Source organism: Pteropus medius, unplaced genomic scaffold (genome assembly GCF_902729225.1).
Source record: "Pteropus medius unplaced genomic scaffold, Ma_sr-lr_union100, whole genome shotgun sequence".
NCBI lineage: Eukaryota > Metazoa > Chordata > Mammalia > Chiroptera > Pteropodidae > Pteropus > Pteropus medius.
This window is the reverse complement of record NW_024356397.1, coordinates 582,404-600,156: the sequence shown is the minus strand read 5'-3', so window position 1 is coordinate 600,156 and position 17,753 is coordinate 582,404. Positions and strand designations below refer to the sequence as shown.

The 17,753-nt window shown below is 46.0% G+C and overlaps 2 protein-coding genes across 7 annotated transcripts; one reads left to right on the top strand and one right to left on the bottom strand.

The window, feature by feature from the left end:
* Nucleotides 1–238: 238 nt before the first annotated feature.
* HNRNPA1 (heterogeneous nuclear ribonucleoprotein A1) lies at nt 239–4,911 on the top strand. Of its 2 annotated transcripts, XM_039862168.1 has the most exons (11): nt 239–392; nt 929–1,045; nt 1,355–1,501; nt 1,634–1,844; nt 1,938–2,030; nt 2,117–2,209; nt 2,513–2,587; nt 2,829–2,987; nt 3,551–3,706; nt 3,902–3,967; nt 4,195–4,911. In XM_039862168.1, exons 1-10 carry the CDS (start codon nt 378–380, stop codon nt 3,955–3,957), a joined length of 1,122 nt encoding a protein of 373 aa, XP_039718102.1. In that variant the 5' UTR covers nt 239–377; the 3' UTR covers nt 3,958–3,967; nt 4,195–4,911. The 2 variants fall into 2 exon arrangements, with proteins under 2 accessions (XP_039718102.1, XP_039718103.1); XM_039862169.1 differs by lacking the exon at nt 2,829–2,987 and having other exon boundaries at nt 240–392.
* NFE2 (nuclear factor, erythroid 2) lies at nt 4,450–15,064 on the bottom strand. 5 transcript variants are annotated; one of them, XM_039862163.1, is made up of 4 exons: nt 14,793–15,064; nt 14,324–14,419; nt 10,535–10,704; nt 4,450–9,351 (listed from the first exon to the last, which is right to left on the bottom strand). In XM_039862163.1, exons 2-4 carry the CDS (start codon nt 14,370–14,372, stop codon nt 8,344–8,346), a joined length of 1,227 nt encoding a protein of 408 aa, XP_039718097.1. In that variant the 5' UTR covers nt 14,373–14,419; nt 14,793–15,064; the 3' UTR covers nt 4,450–8,343. The 5 variants fall into 5 exon arrangements, with proteins under 5 accessions (XP_039718097.1, XP_039718098.1, XP_039718100.1 ...); XM_039862164.1 differs by having other exon boundaries at nt 14,354–14,419; XM_039862166.1 differs by lacking the exon at nt 14,324–14,419 and having other exon boundaries at nt 10,535–10,709; nt 14,795–15,064.
* Nucleotides 15,065–17,753: the final 2,689 nt, after the last annotated feature.

Genomic DNA, 17,753 nt, shown 5'->3' with positions numbered 1-17,753 from the left:
AATATTCGAGGCGTGGAAGGTTAAAAAGTTATTTAAATACCTTAGGTACACTCAAATAGGAATGATTGGTAGGCTAGCCAATCGCACTAGTTATAATTATTCGGAAACCAATGGACCCCAAGGGGTGGAGACTGCGTAGAACGCCCAAACGGATGACGTTAATCAGTAATGCGGCACCACAGACCAATAGTAGCATGAAGGTATTTTAAATGTCCAATCAGAGTAAATCAGGGGCGGAGCCTACCAATGCCGTCAGCGAGGAGGCGGGATAAAAGAGCGAGGCCGAAGGTAGGCTGGCAGATACGTTCGTTAGATCGCTCCTTTCTGTCGGTGGACGCCGCAGAGTAAGCATCGTTAAAGTTGCCCCACCAGCAGTCATGTCTAAGTCAGAGGTAAGATGCTCTCCAACTTCATTTTCTTCCTCGCCCAATCCTGAGTTCGGTAGGATGCAGCCTGGGTTGGCTACTTAAACCAGCCCATTCTGTAGTTCTTCGATCGCTGCCGGGGCCTACCGCTCCCAAAGTTCGGGTCGCCATTTTGTCCTCGTTGCCATGAGGCCGCCGCCCTGCAACCTTTAATTATCATGCCGGGCTCGGTCCTCGTGGTAGAACTCTTAGGCACATTAAATCGTTTCTTTGGCCTTATCTAAGTGGGCGAGTTTCTTAAAAAGTAGCTGTAATTCCTTATTGGCGGTGGACCCCTCCCGCCCAGGCCTTTTGTTGCGCTTGCGTCGGAGAGAAAAGGGACGCATGCGCTCGCAGTTTTTCAGCTCCCAACATGCCTCCCCAAAGGGGGAAAGCACGTGGCTTGTAGCGGCTCGAAAAAACTAAGTGATTGGTATCTTGCTGTCGAATTTTACTTTCCTTAACTGGAAAATGTTTTGCCCTATAGGTCCACTTAACGCTTTTCTCCCTTTTCTGTTCTTTAGTCTCCCAAAGAGCCCGAACAGCTGCGGAAGCTCTTCATCGGAGGTTTGAGCTTTGAAACAACCGATGAGAGTCTGAGGAGCCATTTTGAGCAATGGGGAACACTCACAGATTGTGTGGTAAGACTTGAAAGAAACAAAAGAGCAATAAGCTAGTTAATTTCTTTAGCTTTTTTTTGCTGTAGTTCCTGTCTGAATGCATGTGAAGATTGTTGACTAGATTATATTGGAAATAGACAAGAGTGTGGCTTTAACTGACTAAAAAGTTCACTCTTACTACATAGATTTACTTTAGATGAGTAAGAGGAAACTTAAGGACTTTGTATAAAGTAAAGGGCTAATACAGAGTTTTTTGTTAAACTTATTCAAGGTAGAAATGACAATCGCTTTTGGGGGTCTTAGTTTGTATTTAACGAATTACTATCTTAGGTGATGAGGGATCCAAACACCAAGCGCTCCAGAGGCTTTGGGTTTGTCACTTATGCCACTGTGGAGGAGGTGGATGCAGCCATGAATGCAAGGCCACATAAAGTAGATGGAAGAGTTGTGGAACCAAAGAGGGCTGTCTCGAGAGAAGTAAGTGATTTTTTCCCCCAGTAATCATTTAGAAGTGTGTCACTAGGTAGACTTTACATCCAGAAATGTTAATAAGTTTTAATCTTGAGGTGAATTTGCTATTATAAATAACAATTGAGTTTTTCTTGTTAGGATTCTCAGAGACCTGGTGCCCACTTAACTGTGAAAAAGATTTTTGTTGGTGGTATTAAAGAAGACACTGAAGAACATCACCTAAGAGATTATTTTGAACAGTATGGGAAAATTGAAGTGATTGAAATCATGACTGACCGAGGCAGTGGCAAAAAGAGAGGCTTTGCTTTTGTAACCTTTGATGATCATGATTCTGTAGACAAGATTGTCAGTGAGTATCAGATTATGGGCATTTGCTAAGGATTTTGAATTCTGCATTTTATTCTAAATCTTGACTCTCCTTTTTAACTTCGGGATTTTTTAGTTCAGAAATACCATACTGTGAATGGCCACAACTGTGAAGTAAGGAAAGCCCTATCTAAACAAGAGATGGCTAGTGCTTCATCCAGCCAAAGAGGTGGGTTTGTTGCTTTTTAATTAAACCTTAAAGGTAACTGAACAATTCCAGTCTATATGGTTTAACACTTAAAATTTTTTCTGAAGGTCGAAGTGGTTCTGGAAACTTCGGTGGTGGTCGTGGAGGTGGTTTTGGTGGGAATGACAACTTTGGTCGTGGAGGAAACTTCAGTGGTCGAGGTATGTGTGGTTATAATTTACTGTTAGTATTATTTACAATAGTAATATTGTAAATTAGGTGCTCCAGGCGACTTACCCCTTTTGGCAACTTGTGGCAGCATGTAGCTACAGGCCGACATTTCCAGTTACATTTTATCCAAATGTAGTTCTGGTATTTGTTCTACCTAGGAGTTAAAATCTGGTATGGAAATCATTTTTGCAGTACAGGAACTGCTCCCTAAAGTTTAAACTTAAAAGGCTATAATTACATGCAATTCATGTACTTGAAACCTGCTTTAATTTAAAACTCCACTGTCTTCCCAGGTGGCTTTGGTGGCAGCCGTGGTGGTGGAGGATATGGTGGCAGTGGGGATGGCTATAATGGATTTGGTAATGATGGTAAGTTTAGTGGAGAGTGGTTTTGTGGGGTTTTTTGTTTTTTTTGTTTTTTGTAGGAGTGTACAGGTGAAAAGTTTTCAGCAACCTATAGAATAGGTTAGCAGAGACTAAAATTTTAGTGCATGACAAGCTAAACTCTGATCATAACAGCATGATGTGAGCAGGCTGTTACCCGTTGCGCTTAAACATATTTTGATTGTTGAATACTTTTGTCTTATTGAGAAGAATTGTATTCTTGTAGGTGGTTATGGAGGAGGCGGCCCTGGTTACTCTGGAGGAAGCAGAGGCTATGGAAGTGGTGGACAGGGTTATGGAAACCAGGGCAGTGGCTATGGCGGGAGTGGCAGCTATGACAGCTATAACAACGGAGCAGGCGGAGGCGGCTTTGGCGGTGGTAGTGGTAGGTATCCAGTGATCCAGGTACTTGGTGCAGTAGCTAGATTAGTCTTGTAGAATTCGTATCCATGTGGGGATTTGATGCTCTTAAAGCATTATGTGGTGCAGTGCATGGTGTTCTTTTTTAATGGGCTTGCTATGCTACCTCCTCCTAGCTTTAAGCTGGGGCCGCCTCACTCCCAAATAGATGAGTATAAGTGGATAGGGGCATCTTCAACTGGAATTAGATTAGCTTCTAGTAGCATTTAGTATCTTAACTTCTTTAGGACCATAGGCACTTAGTTGATGTATCCAGCATGTGTTTGCAGTGCCCCCAGATGGGTAAAGGCCTTCAAGGCAAAAGAATATATTGTCATGGTGAGTTGGGTAAAATTTTCTTAAATACTGGATTATTTAACTGAGTGCCTTGCCTAGAAAAGATGAAGCACAGAGGTAAACATTGGAGCTTACCAGTTTGGGAGGAAGGCAGGCAGATCATGCAACCTTTTTTTTTTCACTCTGAATACTAAATAGAATTCAGAATTATCTTTCACAAGTAACAGTTAAAGGAATTTTTTCCATTCCTAGGAAGCAATTTTGGAGGGGGCGGAAGCTACAATGATTTTGGCAACTACAACAATCAATCTTCAAATTTTGGACCCATGAAAGGAGGAAACTTTGGAGGCAGAAGCTCTGGCCCCTATGGTGGTGGTGGCCAGTACTTTGCCAAACCACGAAATCAAGGTATAGTGTGTGTATTGTATTAGAGGACTAACTGTACCTATAAGTAGTACTGTTTAAAAAAATATTTAAATGGCTGGTAACTTGTAATCAGATTGGAAATAAGTCAATTAAAACACTCTATTTAGACTATTGATTCAAATACAAAACATTACTACAGAAACTTCAGAAGTTTAAAAGAGTAAATTTTATTTTTAGGTGGCTATGGTGGTTCCAGCAGTAGCAGTAGCTATGGCAGTGGCAGAAGGTTTTAATTACTACCAGGTAAGTGAACATCTTTTTGTGTTTTGACTTAATTTTTATAATTGATAACCCAGTAACCCTAATGTAGCTGAGCAGTGCAACATAGTTAACGTTATAACTGCAGTAATATTGTGGATATTAAGTTAATATTCAGATCAGCAAATTTGTGGGAAACAACTTGCTATTGGATTGTAGCCTTGAGTCTTAATATGTTTAGATTAACAACTTTATTCCATATTGTTCAACAGGAAACAAAGCTTAGCAGGAGAGGAGAGCCAGAGAAGTGACAGGGAAGCTACAGGTTACAACAGATTTGTGAACTCAGCCAAGCACAGTGGTGGCAGGGCCTAGCTGCTACAAAGAAGACATGTTTTAGACAATACTCATGTGTACATGGGCAAAAAAACTCGAGGACTGTATTTGTGACTAATTGTATAACAGGTTATTTTAGTTTCTGTTCTGTGGAAAGTGTAAAGCATTCCAACAAAGGGTTTTAATGTAGATTTTTTTTTTGCACCCATGCTGTTGATTGCTAAATGTAATAGTCTGATCATGACGCTGAATAAATGTGTCTTTTTTTAAATGTGCTGTGTAAAGTTAGTCTACTCTGAAGCCATCTTGGTTAATTACCCCAACAGTGTGAAGTTAGATTTCCTTCAGGGTGATGCCAGGTTCCATTTGAAATTTATTTGCAACCTGCTTGGGCACAGAAGCCATTGTCTTCAGAAACCTTGCTTGGTGTAGTTGAATTGACAGTTACTGTGTTGTGACCTGGAGTTCACCATTAAAAGGGTCACCCAAGCAGTCATGGAATTTATTTGGTAATTAATGATTGTTGGCACATCCTATGCAATATATCTAAATTGAATTATGGTACCAGATAAAATTATAGATGGGAATGAAGCTTGTGTATCATCCATTATCATGTGTAATCAATAAACGATTTAATATTCTCTTGAATGGAATGACAACTGTATGGATTTGGGACTGGCAGAGCTTTGGACTTTCCCGACCCACTACCCCTGATATGTTCAATGCTTCTATCACAATTCAAGTTCAAAACTCTGCCAGAGAATAGAAACTAGCTGCTGGCTAATGCCACCCTGTAAATCCACAGATTAGAATTATTTGGGAGACCTTTTTAAACATCAATGAGAATTTAACTCCTGACACACAAACAGGTTTACATTAAAGGAAAACTGCAGTGTATTTTGTTCTGGCTGGGTGGGTCTTCATAGAGGTTTATAGCTTAACCACACTAGTTGCCTAGTTTGGAGATTAAAATTATGGAGATGTTGAGGAGCCATACTTCTTTAAAACTTGCTAACTGCAGTTTTCCTTTAAACATGGCACAAGACCACACGATCATCCTAAAATGTTAATTGTATAGAAAATGATTTCAAACCTTTAACAGTTAATATCCAATCATTGTTGTTTTGTACATAGGTTCTTTTAAGCCCTCCTTTTGATACCCTGAATCTCAGTGCCATTGTACCTACTAGTAGCATAGAGATTTGTTTATCACTAGGACTGTGTATTCCATCCCATGGGTGTGTCGCTTGGAAGTTTGGGGAGGGGAGGGTGGGAGAAGGGTGGCTGGGTGGTGGAGGTGGGTGGGAAAGCATGGATGGTACAGTTCCATGGGTTTGATATTGGCTGAGTTTGCAATGGCAGGTGGAACCTTAACTATTGAGGGAGTTTGCAGATACCTCAGGATTCCTGACAATGCCTTTAAAGATCCAGGAGAGATGTTCAGCTTCTAGGAACTGCTAGCAAGTATAGCGCGAATGGCTTCGAGCTCAGACACTCTACAGCTGAGAGTAGACACTTGTGGTATGTGGAGTACAGATAAGCCAGGGGCAGGCCACGGCACGCTCCATGAAAGCTAGGAGGGAGTGAAGTTTCAGTGACCATCGCAAGGAAGGAGGCAGACAAGAGTAAGGCACACCTGACTCTTAGGACTAGCAGTCAGAACCAGGAGGAAAGGTTTTTTTGCTATGCTGGTAGGTAAGAACAGATTTTACTTACATCCATATAGTTATCTCAAAATCCAGTTTTGTTATATTTTCCTTAATATATTGAGCCAAAACTAGTCCAGTTAAGCTGAACTTGGTTTTTCTGGAGACGAATTGTTTTAAATCAACACCCTAATCTTGGTGGCTCCTAATTAATTGAAGGAAGTGAGCACTTTAAATATCTCTATTGTGATATATTTTTGTCCTTTATTTTTTATTTCTTACCTTCCTTTGACCCATTTCCTTAAAACAATGGCTCAAAGTAATGCATTAGAATCTTCCCCAAAGTGGAGGTGGGAGGGTTGGGTGGGTGGACCATTAATGGAGGGTGGGAGGTTAACCTGAGATGGGACTTGTTCTCAGAAAAAAGCTACTTCTAAAGGTTGTTTGCTTTTCTAGGGAGGAGTCAGCTTCTACAGGCTTCAGGCTTATCAGCTCTTAAAAAAACAGAAACTTATTCGTCCAAATTCATGGCTAAAAGGTAAGTTTTATAAATAAAGTAATAATCAGTAAAAGTGCTTTGGTATTGCCAAAGAGAATGGTAGTCTCTCAGAAGCCCCCCACCCACCCAAAAAAATCATAACCTGGTCTAATAGGAAAACAGCCAGCAAAAAGTTTTAAAGCAGCTGGATTCCCAGTAAAGAATGGATGTGATTTTCACTTGCTTATGTAAATACTTTATAATTTTTTTTCTTTTGCAGGAACATCCTTATGAGGACAACCTTTATCTGAGCCACTGTGTACTTCATTTTCACTGCTATGCAGTTTTTATTTAGCCATTTTGCGGCTTGAATTAATCATTCAATTTTCTGAATGAACATTTTAAATAAAATGTTTTTAACTTGATTCTATTTATTTTTCTTCCTTTGTGATATTTATGGTAAATAACTTCATTCTGTACATTCTTTACCATTTCAAGTTTGAGAATAATAGATATTATTAGGTAATATAGATAATTACATGCCAGGTGTCTGGTAAACCAAGAGACTAGTGGAATCAATCTAAAGGGACAAAGTCTTAGGATTAGGTAGTACTGCAATTTGAAGCTAGCAGTTTATATAAATGCTTTAACCACAGGTTGGCACTCAGGGTGGATTGTTGGAACTGATTCTAATACTGTGTATTGCTATTTTAAGTTTATTCCATGGGCACCATCATTTACTGAAATCCAAGAGAAACTGGCTCTGCAGGAACAAACTTTGACCTAGTTAACTTGGTCATAACCTTTTTCTAGCACTCCTGGTGAAAGAAAAATTAGAAAAGCTAGAGCCACCACTGAGCTGACTTTCCAAGTGGATCTAGGTTTATGTCTGTTGTGAAATTCTAGAGGGGCATAGTGGATCTCATCTTTGGTGAACAAGTATGTATTGGCCAGCTATCTGAAGCTTCAAAAAACGGAGCTACAGGGGTAAGAATTATATATGGAAGTGGGGAGAAAGTTGCTTAAAGGGAGTGAACCTAATAAAAGACTTAAGAACTACAACTTTTAAATGCCCTAGATCTTCAAGGATCTAAGAGCACGGGAAGGCCCAAAGCAAGAATTGCATAGTGTCTAACAGACAGGTAGGGAGTTAGAAAATTTAACCGAAATGCATATTGTACTCCACTGTGGAGCAGGATTTACCCAGACCTGGGTATGAAATCCCCTGAAACTTTGGCGTCCAATCAAATTCATTCTAATCAAGAGCTGCTCAATGGGTCTTCTGAGAGCTCTGGCACATCAGGCCCCAGGCCAAGGGAGTCCAATAGAAGTGGGCATAGGGGGGAATAGAAAAAGCCCATGAGCATTCTAGGCTTTTCCGTGTTCCAAAGATTGAGAACCTTAAACTTCAGGGACCTTGCACCAGAGGATCTAGCCAGCTTTGGCAGCAACCCCAACTCTATAAATAGGAGCCCACCAGAGAGAGTGAGGTTCCCCAGATCATTCATGGCCCCTGGCTCTGAAAAGGAAGATGAAAATGTTAGATTTCCACACTGCCGGAGCCCAAATTTTGTGTGTACCACTGTTACACAGAGCTGTAGGAGAAATGAGCTTGGCAGGATTCCCTCCCCACCAAGCAATGAACTCTGGGGAGAGCACAGCCACATCACCGTCCCTGGAGAAGGAAGACACAATGGAAGGCTATTTCTGTAGAATGCTTTATAAACCAAAGCTCAAACAAGAATAGAGGTTGGAGACCTGGGAAGCTGAATCACAGGAGATTCCAGCCCTCCCCTCACATACTTGCTTCAAGGCAAGCAAGCCTCACTTAACACAGCTTGGACCTTCCAAATGCCAGGTTTCCCACTGTTGTCCCCTTTTGAGCCTCAGGTTTGGGAAGTACCTTTATCAGAAGGGAATGAAGGAAATCTCCATCACCGGCCCCACCCCTTTGGACCAGCTCAGTCTGTGGCCTCCACCTTGGTCCCCCGGGGCACCAGGAAGATGGCTCCATCAGCAGCCTGTTGCAGTGCATACTCTTCAGGGGAGTAGTTGTTGCCAGCTTCATCCCGCAGATGCTGGAAAATGTCACGGTATAGCTCAGTCAGCTGTTGGCGCATGACCTCCAGGGTCCGGTCTGCCTCCCCTCGGGCCCGGAGAAGCCGCTCTCGCTCACTGCCCAGTCGCTCCAATTCCCGTTCCAGCTGCACAATGGTCTCCAGCTTTCTCTTGCGACAGTTCTGAGCAGCCACCTTATTCTTGCCCCGCCGTCGAATGTCCCGGACTAGTGCCAGCTGGCTCTCCGTCAGCGGATACCGTGCCAATAGCTCATTAAAGTCATCTACCGGCAAGTTGACAATCTTGTCCGTAGGGAACGGGATCTTCATGGCTAGGGCCCTACGCTCGTCCCTACTCCCTGCCTCTCCCCGTGCAGTGGACTTGGCCCGCACAGGACCCAAGGAGGGCTCTAAGGCTAAAGGGGTCTCTGCTGGTGGCAAAGCATAGTTGGGGTGGGCCAAGGAGTTGGGCATAAGAGAATAGGGGTACTCCACCGGGTACATCTCTACATACTCATTGCGCCGCCGACCAGCTTCTGTGCCCTCTAACTCAAGAGATTCAGCATCACTATAGTTGAGGGATAATCCTGAGTCAGATTCTGGGTCTTCTTGGGGCTTGGGTGGCCCTGATGGCAGCCCAATGTCCAGAAGGGCTAAGGGGTCTGGAAGGGGCTCACTGAGCAGACCCGAGAGGGTCAGTGGCTTGGAGACTGGTATGGCCACGTTGCCATAGGAATATGGGGAGTCTTGGACATGAGATGAAGGTACTGGGAGCTCATAAGGTGGTGGAGGAAGGGGAAAGCTGGCATCTGGGTGGATTGAGCAGGGACAATAAGTTGGGGGTTGAGGGGGCCCAGGGTATGGGGCTGGTGCTGGGGGCTCAAATGATGGCTCACTTGGAGCATTAAGGCCCTGCAAGAAAAGACATAAAGAGCACTGGATACAGGCTGAGGAAGAGAACCAGCTCTGTCTCAGGACCGACCTGGGTCCTTCTAAAAGACCAAGTGATATAGTAACAAGGGAACAGAATGATGCTAAAAATCACTGAAAGCTTCTTGTAAAGTTGTGATGCAGCTATTCAAAGAAGGCAGCTTAAACAGGAATGGAGCCACTGAGGTCAGACTTCGGAAAGGACTAACGTGACAACAATTATGGAATCGCCTCCTCCTCAGAACAAGTTCTTACTAGGTTGAAGTGGCTCATGTTTCTTTATTTCCTTCAGGAAGAATAGGAGTTTTATTCAAGATGACCCCTCAGAACCCTTACCAGCTGCGGTTGTCTAGGGTCCAAGGGGCAAGTTCAGAGCCTGGTCATGCTTTGGGTGCCCAGCAGAGGGAGCTGCTGTGTGGAAGCAGGGCTTAGGGCAGATCCTGAGGGCCCAGGCATGGCCGCAGAGAAGAGAAAGGAGACAGGCACAGCTAGCGGGTTAAGGGGCCTTGGGGAGCCTGCGCAAGCTCTACCCTCTACTTTGCAGTCCCTCTGTCTCTGCCCAGGTGCAGAGAGGAGAGAACATGCTAGAAACAGGGCCTCCAACCCACGTTGGGGAGCCACTCTGCTCCAACTCAGCTGGGGACAAAGGCATCATTGTTAGGCCAACAGACACCCCTTTGTACAACTAGCAGGAGAAGACCCCGGCATAGTCTGACCGCCCCCCTTCCTGAGGCCCCTGAACTAGTGCTCAACTACCTGAGGGAAAGGGGCCCGGCAGCTGAGGGTAGTGGGTAAGGGAATGAAGGAAGAAGATGGGCAGGATTGGAGGAGAGGGAGGTCAGAAGGGGAAACGGTGAGAAAAAGAAGGCAGGGCAGGAGGTGGAGTAGAGAGATGTGAGCAGAGTAGCTGCTGAGAGAGTTTATACCTCCAAGCAGATCCTCCCTTCCCCACCGCTCCTATCCCCTGCTCTTCCACACCCTCTTTCCCCTTAATGTTCTCCTCTTCCAACCAGATCTCCCTCCAACTCTGGCCCTTCCTTTTCCAGTGCCCGGAACATTTCCAACTTGAGACCCTGAGCCCTCCTTGCTCCTGCCCCCTGCCTCAGACTCTGTTAGACTCCCTACTTCTCAGCTCTTCCCTTCCCCTGCCCCCAATCCTACTCACCTGCAACTCAGTGATGGACATGATCTCTTGCCAAGTCAGTTCCATCTCGCCCAGCTCTGGAGTGGGCAACTGTGTCACCCTGTTCCTGCTCTGCTGGGGAGGACACGGGGGCATCCTACTGGGCCAGGGCCTGGTCCAGGGTCCCCCAAAGCCCAAATGGCCCCAGCAACCTGTGTCAAAGGAGAAATAGGGGTTAGGGCCTCTCTTGCTAGGGGTCAGCAATTTCGTCCTGCCTCCATGAAGAGGCTCCTCTCAACCTCACCTGAGAGAAGAGACCTTATCCCTTCCCACTCATGCTGGACTCATCAACCACCTTCTTAAGCTAGAAAGGCTTCCTCTGCAGTGCTATCTCTACTTCACATGCTATGGCCGTAGTTAGTTCCTTTGGGAACACAGTAGACCTTTACCTTGTTTTCAGACAAGATGCCTTCTCTTTCCCCTACTTCTTTCTCCCCAAAACTATATCACTGGCTGGGGCAGAAGTCACATCTTCTGGGGAGGGAGAGGTTCTCCCCTCATTTTCTGGGACAACATCAGTGATTACTCTACTTTCCTCTTCTGTTTTCAGTTTTAGGATCTTAGCCTTTTCTTCCCAAGATGAGAATGCGTGCTTGGGCATCCCAAGGAGTGTGTTGTGGAAAGAGTCAAGTAGACGGCCCCTCCCCTTCTCTGAGATATGGCCCAGGCCTGGTGGCTGATAGCAGCCTTGCCCTCTTCTTCTATCCTGGCCCTGGGCTCCCCTGCCTGGGCCAGATAAGAGGTTTATCAGCAGCAGGCAGCAAAGGAGGAATGGTCTCTGGAGACACTGGACCTCTGCCTTGTGTCCCCGCAGGGTCATCTTGGCCAAACTCCAACCTACACAGCCAAGGATCTTTCCTCTTCAAAGGTAATATAACAACTGTAACAAAGACTTATTAAGCTTGTCAAGAACTGTGCTGGTGTTTTACAAGCATTAGTTTATGAGGTTCATTTTCACAAAGATCCTATAAGGTCCATTCAGAAATTGAGACCCAAGCTGGTAAATAGCAGAGTCAGGCCTAGAACCTCTATTGGCTTATATATAGCCTTCCAGGCACCTTCTCATCCATACTCCAAGCCTCTATTGGTAGTCTACATTATCGGTTCTTTCTGTGGAATCTCAATCTCTATTCTCCTCTTCTGGGAAATATCTCTTTAGAGTCTTGAATATATATTCCTCTTCAGACCCTTTTCTTTTGATCTGGACTCTAGCCGAAGGTTTGCCACAAAGCAGCAGTGTGATGTTGGGCAAGTCATCACACTTCTTTGATCCTCTGTTTCCTCATTTGTAAAACCAGGGAGTTGGACAAGTTGAACTTGGAGGTCCCTTTCTGTTCAGACAGTTCAACTTTCTCTGTAAAACCTCACCCCTGCCTTCATCTTCTCCTCTCTGTCAGCCTCTCTCCTCATCCTATCTCCCCATTCCCTGACACCCTTCTCTCCCTATATCTTTTCTCTCTGGCTTTGGCAAGAGATGTCAAGTAGATTTGGCAGGGACCCCCTGATCTCAGGGCCAAAGCTATACCCAACTCTTGCCATGTAAGGAAAGGCAGACAGGCTAGGGGTGAGGACAACTTACAGAAAAACAGAGATTAAGACTGAATGACCTCAAATTGCATGACTTTAGATCACCACAAGGATGGCCTATCACAGCCATTTAACATGGAGTCTATTCTTTGACTTACCACAAAATTAGTGATAATTGCAAATTATCCTTTTGAACAAGGATTTCCCCTAGGCTCTGCTCCTACCCTCTTGTTCTAGTGCCATCCCCAGAGCTGAGAGTTGGTATAGGCACAGGCTCTTGGCCAATGGGCAGAGAGGGTGGGGTGTTTATGTCTGTCCAGGATGCCATTTCAACACCGGAACCCCACCCTCCCCCACCCAGGTTCTGGAGGAAATTGCCCAAAGGCAAAGTGAATGGAGAAGGGGTTTAGGGGGCAGGGGCAATGACTCTTGCCTCACAGTCCTTCACACACACACACCTACCCCCACCCTCTGTCTCTCATATCTTCCTGGATCTGACTCTTAGGTGTAGTACAAAGATCCTGCCCTAGGAGGCAGAATACCATGTTTTCTGGTCTTCCAGGTGCATGACCCTTGGCAAATCGCTTTACATTCAGTCTTTTCCACTTAATGGAGACAGGACTGAAGTACCTCCTTGTGAGGGACAGTAAGTAGATTGTGTCTAGCTCGGGCAGTCACAAACTTTATTGTGTAGCACATTTGCCCAGGACACAGAATCCTGAACACCATCCCAGACCTACTGAATTGAATTCACAGATGCAGGTACATAGCTATCAGCATTTTAACAAGTGCCAGAGGCCCACTCCACCTTGAGAAATACTAGACTAGTCCAACCATATAAATTTATGGGGGAAAAAAACAGTGACAGAAAGGAGCCCAGTAAGTGATCTCCAGGCTTCTCCTAGCTTCAAACACTTGACCCAGTCAAGCCTGGGTTCTTGGCTGCCCCAGTCTCTGTGACTAGATATCAGCCTCTTTTCATAAAGACCAGAAGCTCAACCTCCCCCTCACTGTAGGAAAGGGAAATGAGAATCCAGAATGGGAGCAGAGGGGAGGCAAGATGTTGAGGAAGGAGGAGTTGAAAAGGACCTCTGGATCAGCTCCAACCAGCTTTTGAATACACTGGCAAGTTTGCACCAGGCCAAAGGGGAGGAGTATATTTTTCCCTCGACATTCAGGGATGGGTCAATGGTCTATATAACATGCAAAGCCCCTCTGGGGTCTTAGGAGCCTACCTTTCTGAGGACTGGCAGCCAGTAGTACAGATCAGGGAGGAGGGCATAGTCCGAATTTGATCAAAAAGAACATCACAGAGGGTGCAGAAACTAGAGAGATACTGAGAACGTATAACAGGCCTCCCTGTGTCCCCTTTCTTTTATAATAATCAGTTCCCACTTTCCAGTTTAGGCCACACTTTGCGGTCACACAGCCATCTTACTCCCCATCATTGTGCATCAGGTAGGACTGGAGCCACCTCTATAATCTACCTTCTTTGCTTTCATCCCGATGGGCCTACTCAAAAAGAGCTTATCACAATCCCTGAGTACTCACAGAATAACATGGGGCTTTATGCTTAAAGATACAGGATGAGGACTATTTGGGGAGGGATGCTGGGGACAGGAAGGCATTTGGCTTCAACTGCTAGCCCAGGGCTCTAACCACCTTGACAAAGAGGGAGGGTGCATGCCCCTGGGACCCCTGTTCTGAGGCTGATTACACAACTCCACCTTCCCAGGTGTCAACAGAGGCAATGAAAGGATAGCGAGAGATCAGTGAAACCTGGGGTGTAGAGTGGCAGTGGCAACTTAGCAACCTATTTAGAAAGATTTGGAAGAATCCCCAAAGAGGAAGAGAAACACAGAGGTGAGAGAAACAAAGGGAATGGAGGAAAGGGGGAGAGAGAGATTAATTTGACCAAAGTGAGATTCAACCTCCTGGGTGCATACATAACTCAAACAGGTATATGGGAACAAGGGAGAGAGGGACAAGTTTCTGCCTTTCTGTTACTCGGTTCCCTAGACCCCAAACTCCAGTCCTTTGGGGGCTAATGACTAGAAAGTCCCAGCCCCCACCCCTATTTTCTTCCACTGCTTTCCAGCCCCAACCCTCCCTGCTGCCAAGATCTCTAGTTGGAAGGAACTACACTGGAGATGGGATGCCTTCCCCTCCCTTCTAGTTCCAGCTGATCTCTACTGCCCAGAGAAGAGAAGGGGCAAAGGAAAGCAAGAACTCAGCTACCCCTACCCACACCATCCCATCCTGTTGCAACAATACTTCTCAGTGATCCAGACATCCAGTGTCACCAATTCCTCAGCTTCTCTGAACCTTCCCAGCTGGCTGGACAGGGCAGCAAGATGGAATGGAGAGGAGAAAGGATAGTACTATATACCTAAAAGTCTACTGGCTTCCCCAGAGCAGCCAGCCTGCTGAAGGGTTACTCAGGGTCACTCCCCATCCCCTCAGGGAACCACTGTCCGATCCCCACCCACAACCTTTCACCCCCAAGACTCCCGGAGCTCTTCAGAAGCCAACTAGGTCTTCTCCCAGAAGAGTTCCCAAAGATGTCAAATTCCTAAACCAGGGGCAGCCTGGGAAGGTCTGAGATCTCCTAGGAATATGTGGAAAGTTGGCTATTTTCTCCCTCTGCCTCCTCCACCTCCCCAGCTTGGATCCCACTGGAATCTCCCTTCCACCCCACCCCTCAGGCACCTTGTGGCAGGGTCCAAGCAGGGTGTGGAGAGAGATGAGGCTCCGGGTGCTGTCTCTGGGGAGGCCGGGCCTGGGCTGACACCTCCTGGGTGAGGATCCCTGCTACCTCTGAGAACCGGGAAAGGCCATGCCCCGCCCCCAGGCCATGGCTGATGGCTGAGTGTGGAAGTTCAGGCTGAGCACTGAGACCTCTGGGGCGGTGCACTAGCCTCCTCTCTGAAGCTCTCGGCCTGAGTTCTCCGTCCTTCCTCCAACCCTCCCCTTTCTCCGTGGCCCTCCTCTCCTCCTGCCCCTTCTGGCCAAGAGAGGAAACTTGAGCCCGGTGTGGTTTCTGCCCACACCCCGCCCCCACTCTGCTCCCGGCCAGCGGGGGCACACATGGCTCCAAGCCTCTCCCAGCCCTCCTTTTGAGCCCAGGAGTCCAGTCGGGTCTGTGTTTCTCCCATGCAGATGATGAATTCCAAAGTGATGGTCCACTCCAAAGTGACCTCTAAACTTTATACAAGCTGTCACCTCCTTCCCTCTGCCCTCTTGACTCTCCTAGGAACAGGGAAACTGAGTCATAGCAAGGTGGTGAAGGGCAGCTGAAGAAAAGGACCAGGTGTCTAGTGTCCCAGCTGTGTAGGTAGGTGGGCATTTAGGACACTGCTTTTACTTAAGGAAAGCCTGGGTTCTGGGGAAGAGGTAAAGGAGCTATTTTGGGGAGGAGGGGCAGCCGGCTGCTTTGATGTGTCCTTTCACCTGTAGCCTTCTCCCCTCCCCCTGCAGCCTCAGATGTCCTAGGACAAAGGCCTCTTTCTTGGCCAGGTTTGTTGTCAGTAGGTGAGGGGAGTTGGGGGGGCGACCAGCAAGGACATTATTCACCTCCCTTAAAGGGGACCCCAGGTGCCCTCTGTCCTCATTTCTTCCAGGCAAGGCACCTCACCCACATGGCAGCCACGTATCCTGGACGGGCCAGGACATATGTGTGGAATAACAGGTCTATCCTCCAGCACCACAGCAGCTTTGTGTCAGGCCAACGAAGTACCCCCAAAAGTCGTTCGTTCATCCCTCCAACACACAACCCAAGGCCCAGGCCAAACAGATCTCTCTCAAGACTAAAAAAAAAAAAAAAAGAATCTGGCTTCCTCCTAGCTTGTCGTGCCTTTTAGCACTAAGGAAAGTCCTTCCTCTGTCTAGCTTCAGTCCTTACAGCTGCAGCTTACACTTCTCTATTTTTAATTCTTACAGTGTTCAAGTTAAATTGGAAACAGTTAAAGACTGAGGAGGCAGATGCCGCTCCAAGGCAGCATTCTCTGATAGGATTGAAAATATTCTGTCCTAGTTGATAAAGAATAGCTGCTGGGGGTCCGCCAAGTGTTCCCCACAACGACACCAATACATCAACCACCCCAGTTCTCTCTCAGGATCCCCCACAACCCAGCAACATAACTAAGCAACTCAAGAGGCAATGTAACACCACCTCTTTACCACCTCCCCGCAGTCTGTGTGTGTATGGGATCAATCAAAGCCCATGCTAAACCCATGGTTAAATGTTTTGAATTTCATCCCTATCCCAGGAGATTATGATTCTACATGCGTGATCTCTGTAAACAAGAGGTGACCCATGACTTTATTGCATGTTACATATGGGTTTAGAATCTCTTGATGATGAGAGTCATCATCTGGGTCACATGAATCTGGGTCACAAACATGCACCTTCAAATACAGCCCTCTTACTTGTATACTTATTTGGCCATTTCAGAGGGAATGAGGGGTGGCGATAGTCACACTCATAGCTGATTAAATAATGATATCAGGTTACAGCTAGTCAACAAACATTTATTGAATGAAAACTACCAGTTCAGGACACTGTTTGTGGCATTACAGATACAACTATGGATAACACAATCCTTGTCATTCATTCATTCATTCATTCATTCAACAAATATTTATTGAGTGTCAACTATGTTTTATACTTTGGAAACACAAAAGTGAATAAGACATAGTCTATGTCCTCATTCATAGTCTAGTCAGGGAATCAATTACACTAATAAAGGTCTATATAAAGTGCTATGAAGCTGAATTTCTGCCTAGTGAAATTCAGAGAAGGCTTCATAGAAGGGTTGGCAATTGAGTTGGACTGTGAAGAATGAAAGGGGCTAGATTATAAAGTGTCTTGAAAGTCAAAGTAGAGAGGTTGTATTTTATCCTGTAAGCAATAGGTATTCATAGAACTGTTTGAAGCAGTTTACTACGTATAAGGGGGACAGACATAATCATGTAGGCTGAGCTAAGTGAACAGGCGGCCTTCACTTAGGCAACTAGCCAGGCAGAGTTGTCTCTCCCACCTCATCCCAACTCCTTTCCTATAAAAAGAGGTTCTATAAAAAAACCACTACTGCATTTCCCAGGCTGTGTCCTGCCTCCAGCCACCCTTTACAGCTCTTGGGGTGAGAATGGTTCCTTTAGCCCCCTTCTCTCAGATTCCTCATGCCCAGAGGCAACACCCTTTGACCTTAAGTCTCCTTTGTTTGATGTTATGGGGGATTAGGAGCCCGAATGGGTTGAATAGTGCCCATGGCTTGGTAAGGTAGAATATCTAAGATTTTTCTATCCCCCCAAGATTTTCCCACTTCAGCAAAGGTAGCAGAGATAGAATTTAGAGAAAAATGTGGCTACATATCTTTACTATTATACCATTCTCCATCCATGCTGTTCACTCACTCCAAAAAGACTGACTTGTTGTCACCCCTGCTCAATCCACCCCAGCCCTCACCCTAAAGTGTGTGCACACCACCACTAGCATCAGGTCAAGCCACAAGCAATGTTGCCAAACACCCCACTGCACTGGGTTATGCAACCAGCTTCCCGAGTAGGGCAGGGCTGGTAGAGGTGGAACTAGGGGAGGGCCATGGGTCCCAGAGGGAGCTGGCTGCCTTGCCTGCTTGCCTGCTGGTCTGACCACAGTGGCCCCAGGGGGTGG

What these genes read in the sequence shown, in the direction of transcription:
- HNRNPA1 (XM_039862168.1), top strand. An exon ending in TGCTTCATCCAGCCAAAGAG is followed by an intron (nt 2,031 to 2,116) that starts GTGGGTTTGTTG and finishes TTTTTTCTGAAG; the next exon opens with GTCGAAGTGGTTCTGGAAAC. An exon ending in CGGCTTTGGCGGTGGTAGTG is followed by an intron (nt 2,988 to 3,550) that starts GTAGGTATCCAG and finishes TTCCATTCCTAG; the next exon opens with GAAGCAATTTTGGAGGGGGC.
- NFE2 (XM_039862163.1), bottom strand. Translation starts at nt 14,372, where the DNA reads ATGTCTGGATCACTGAGAAGTATTGTTGCAACAGGATGGGATGGTGTG. An exon ending in AACAGGATGGGATGGTGTGG is followed by an intron (nt 10,705 to 14,323) that starts GTAGGGGTAGCT and finishes CCTTTGACACAG; the next exon opens with GTTGCTGGGGCCATTTGGGC. An exon ending in TGTCCATCACTGAGTTGCAG is followed by an intron (nt 9,352 to 10,534) that starts GTGAGTAGGATT and finishes CTTTTCTTGCAG; the next exon opens with GGCCTTAATGCTCCAAGTGA.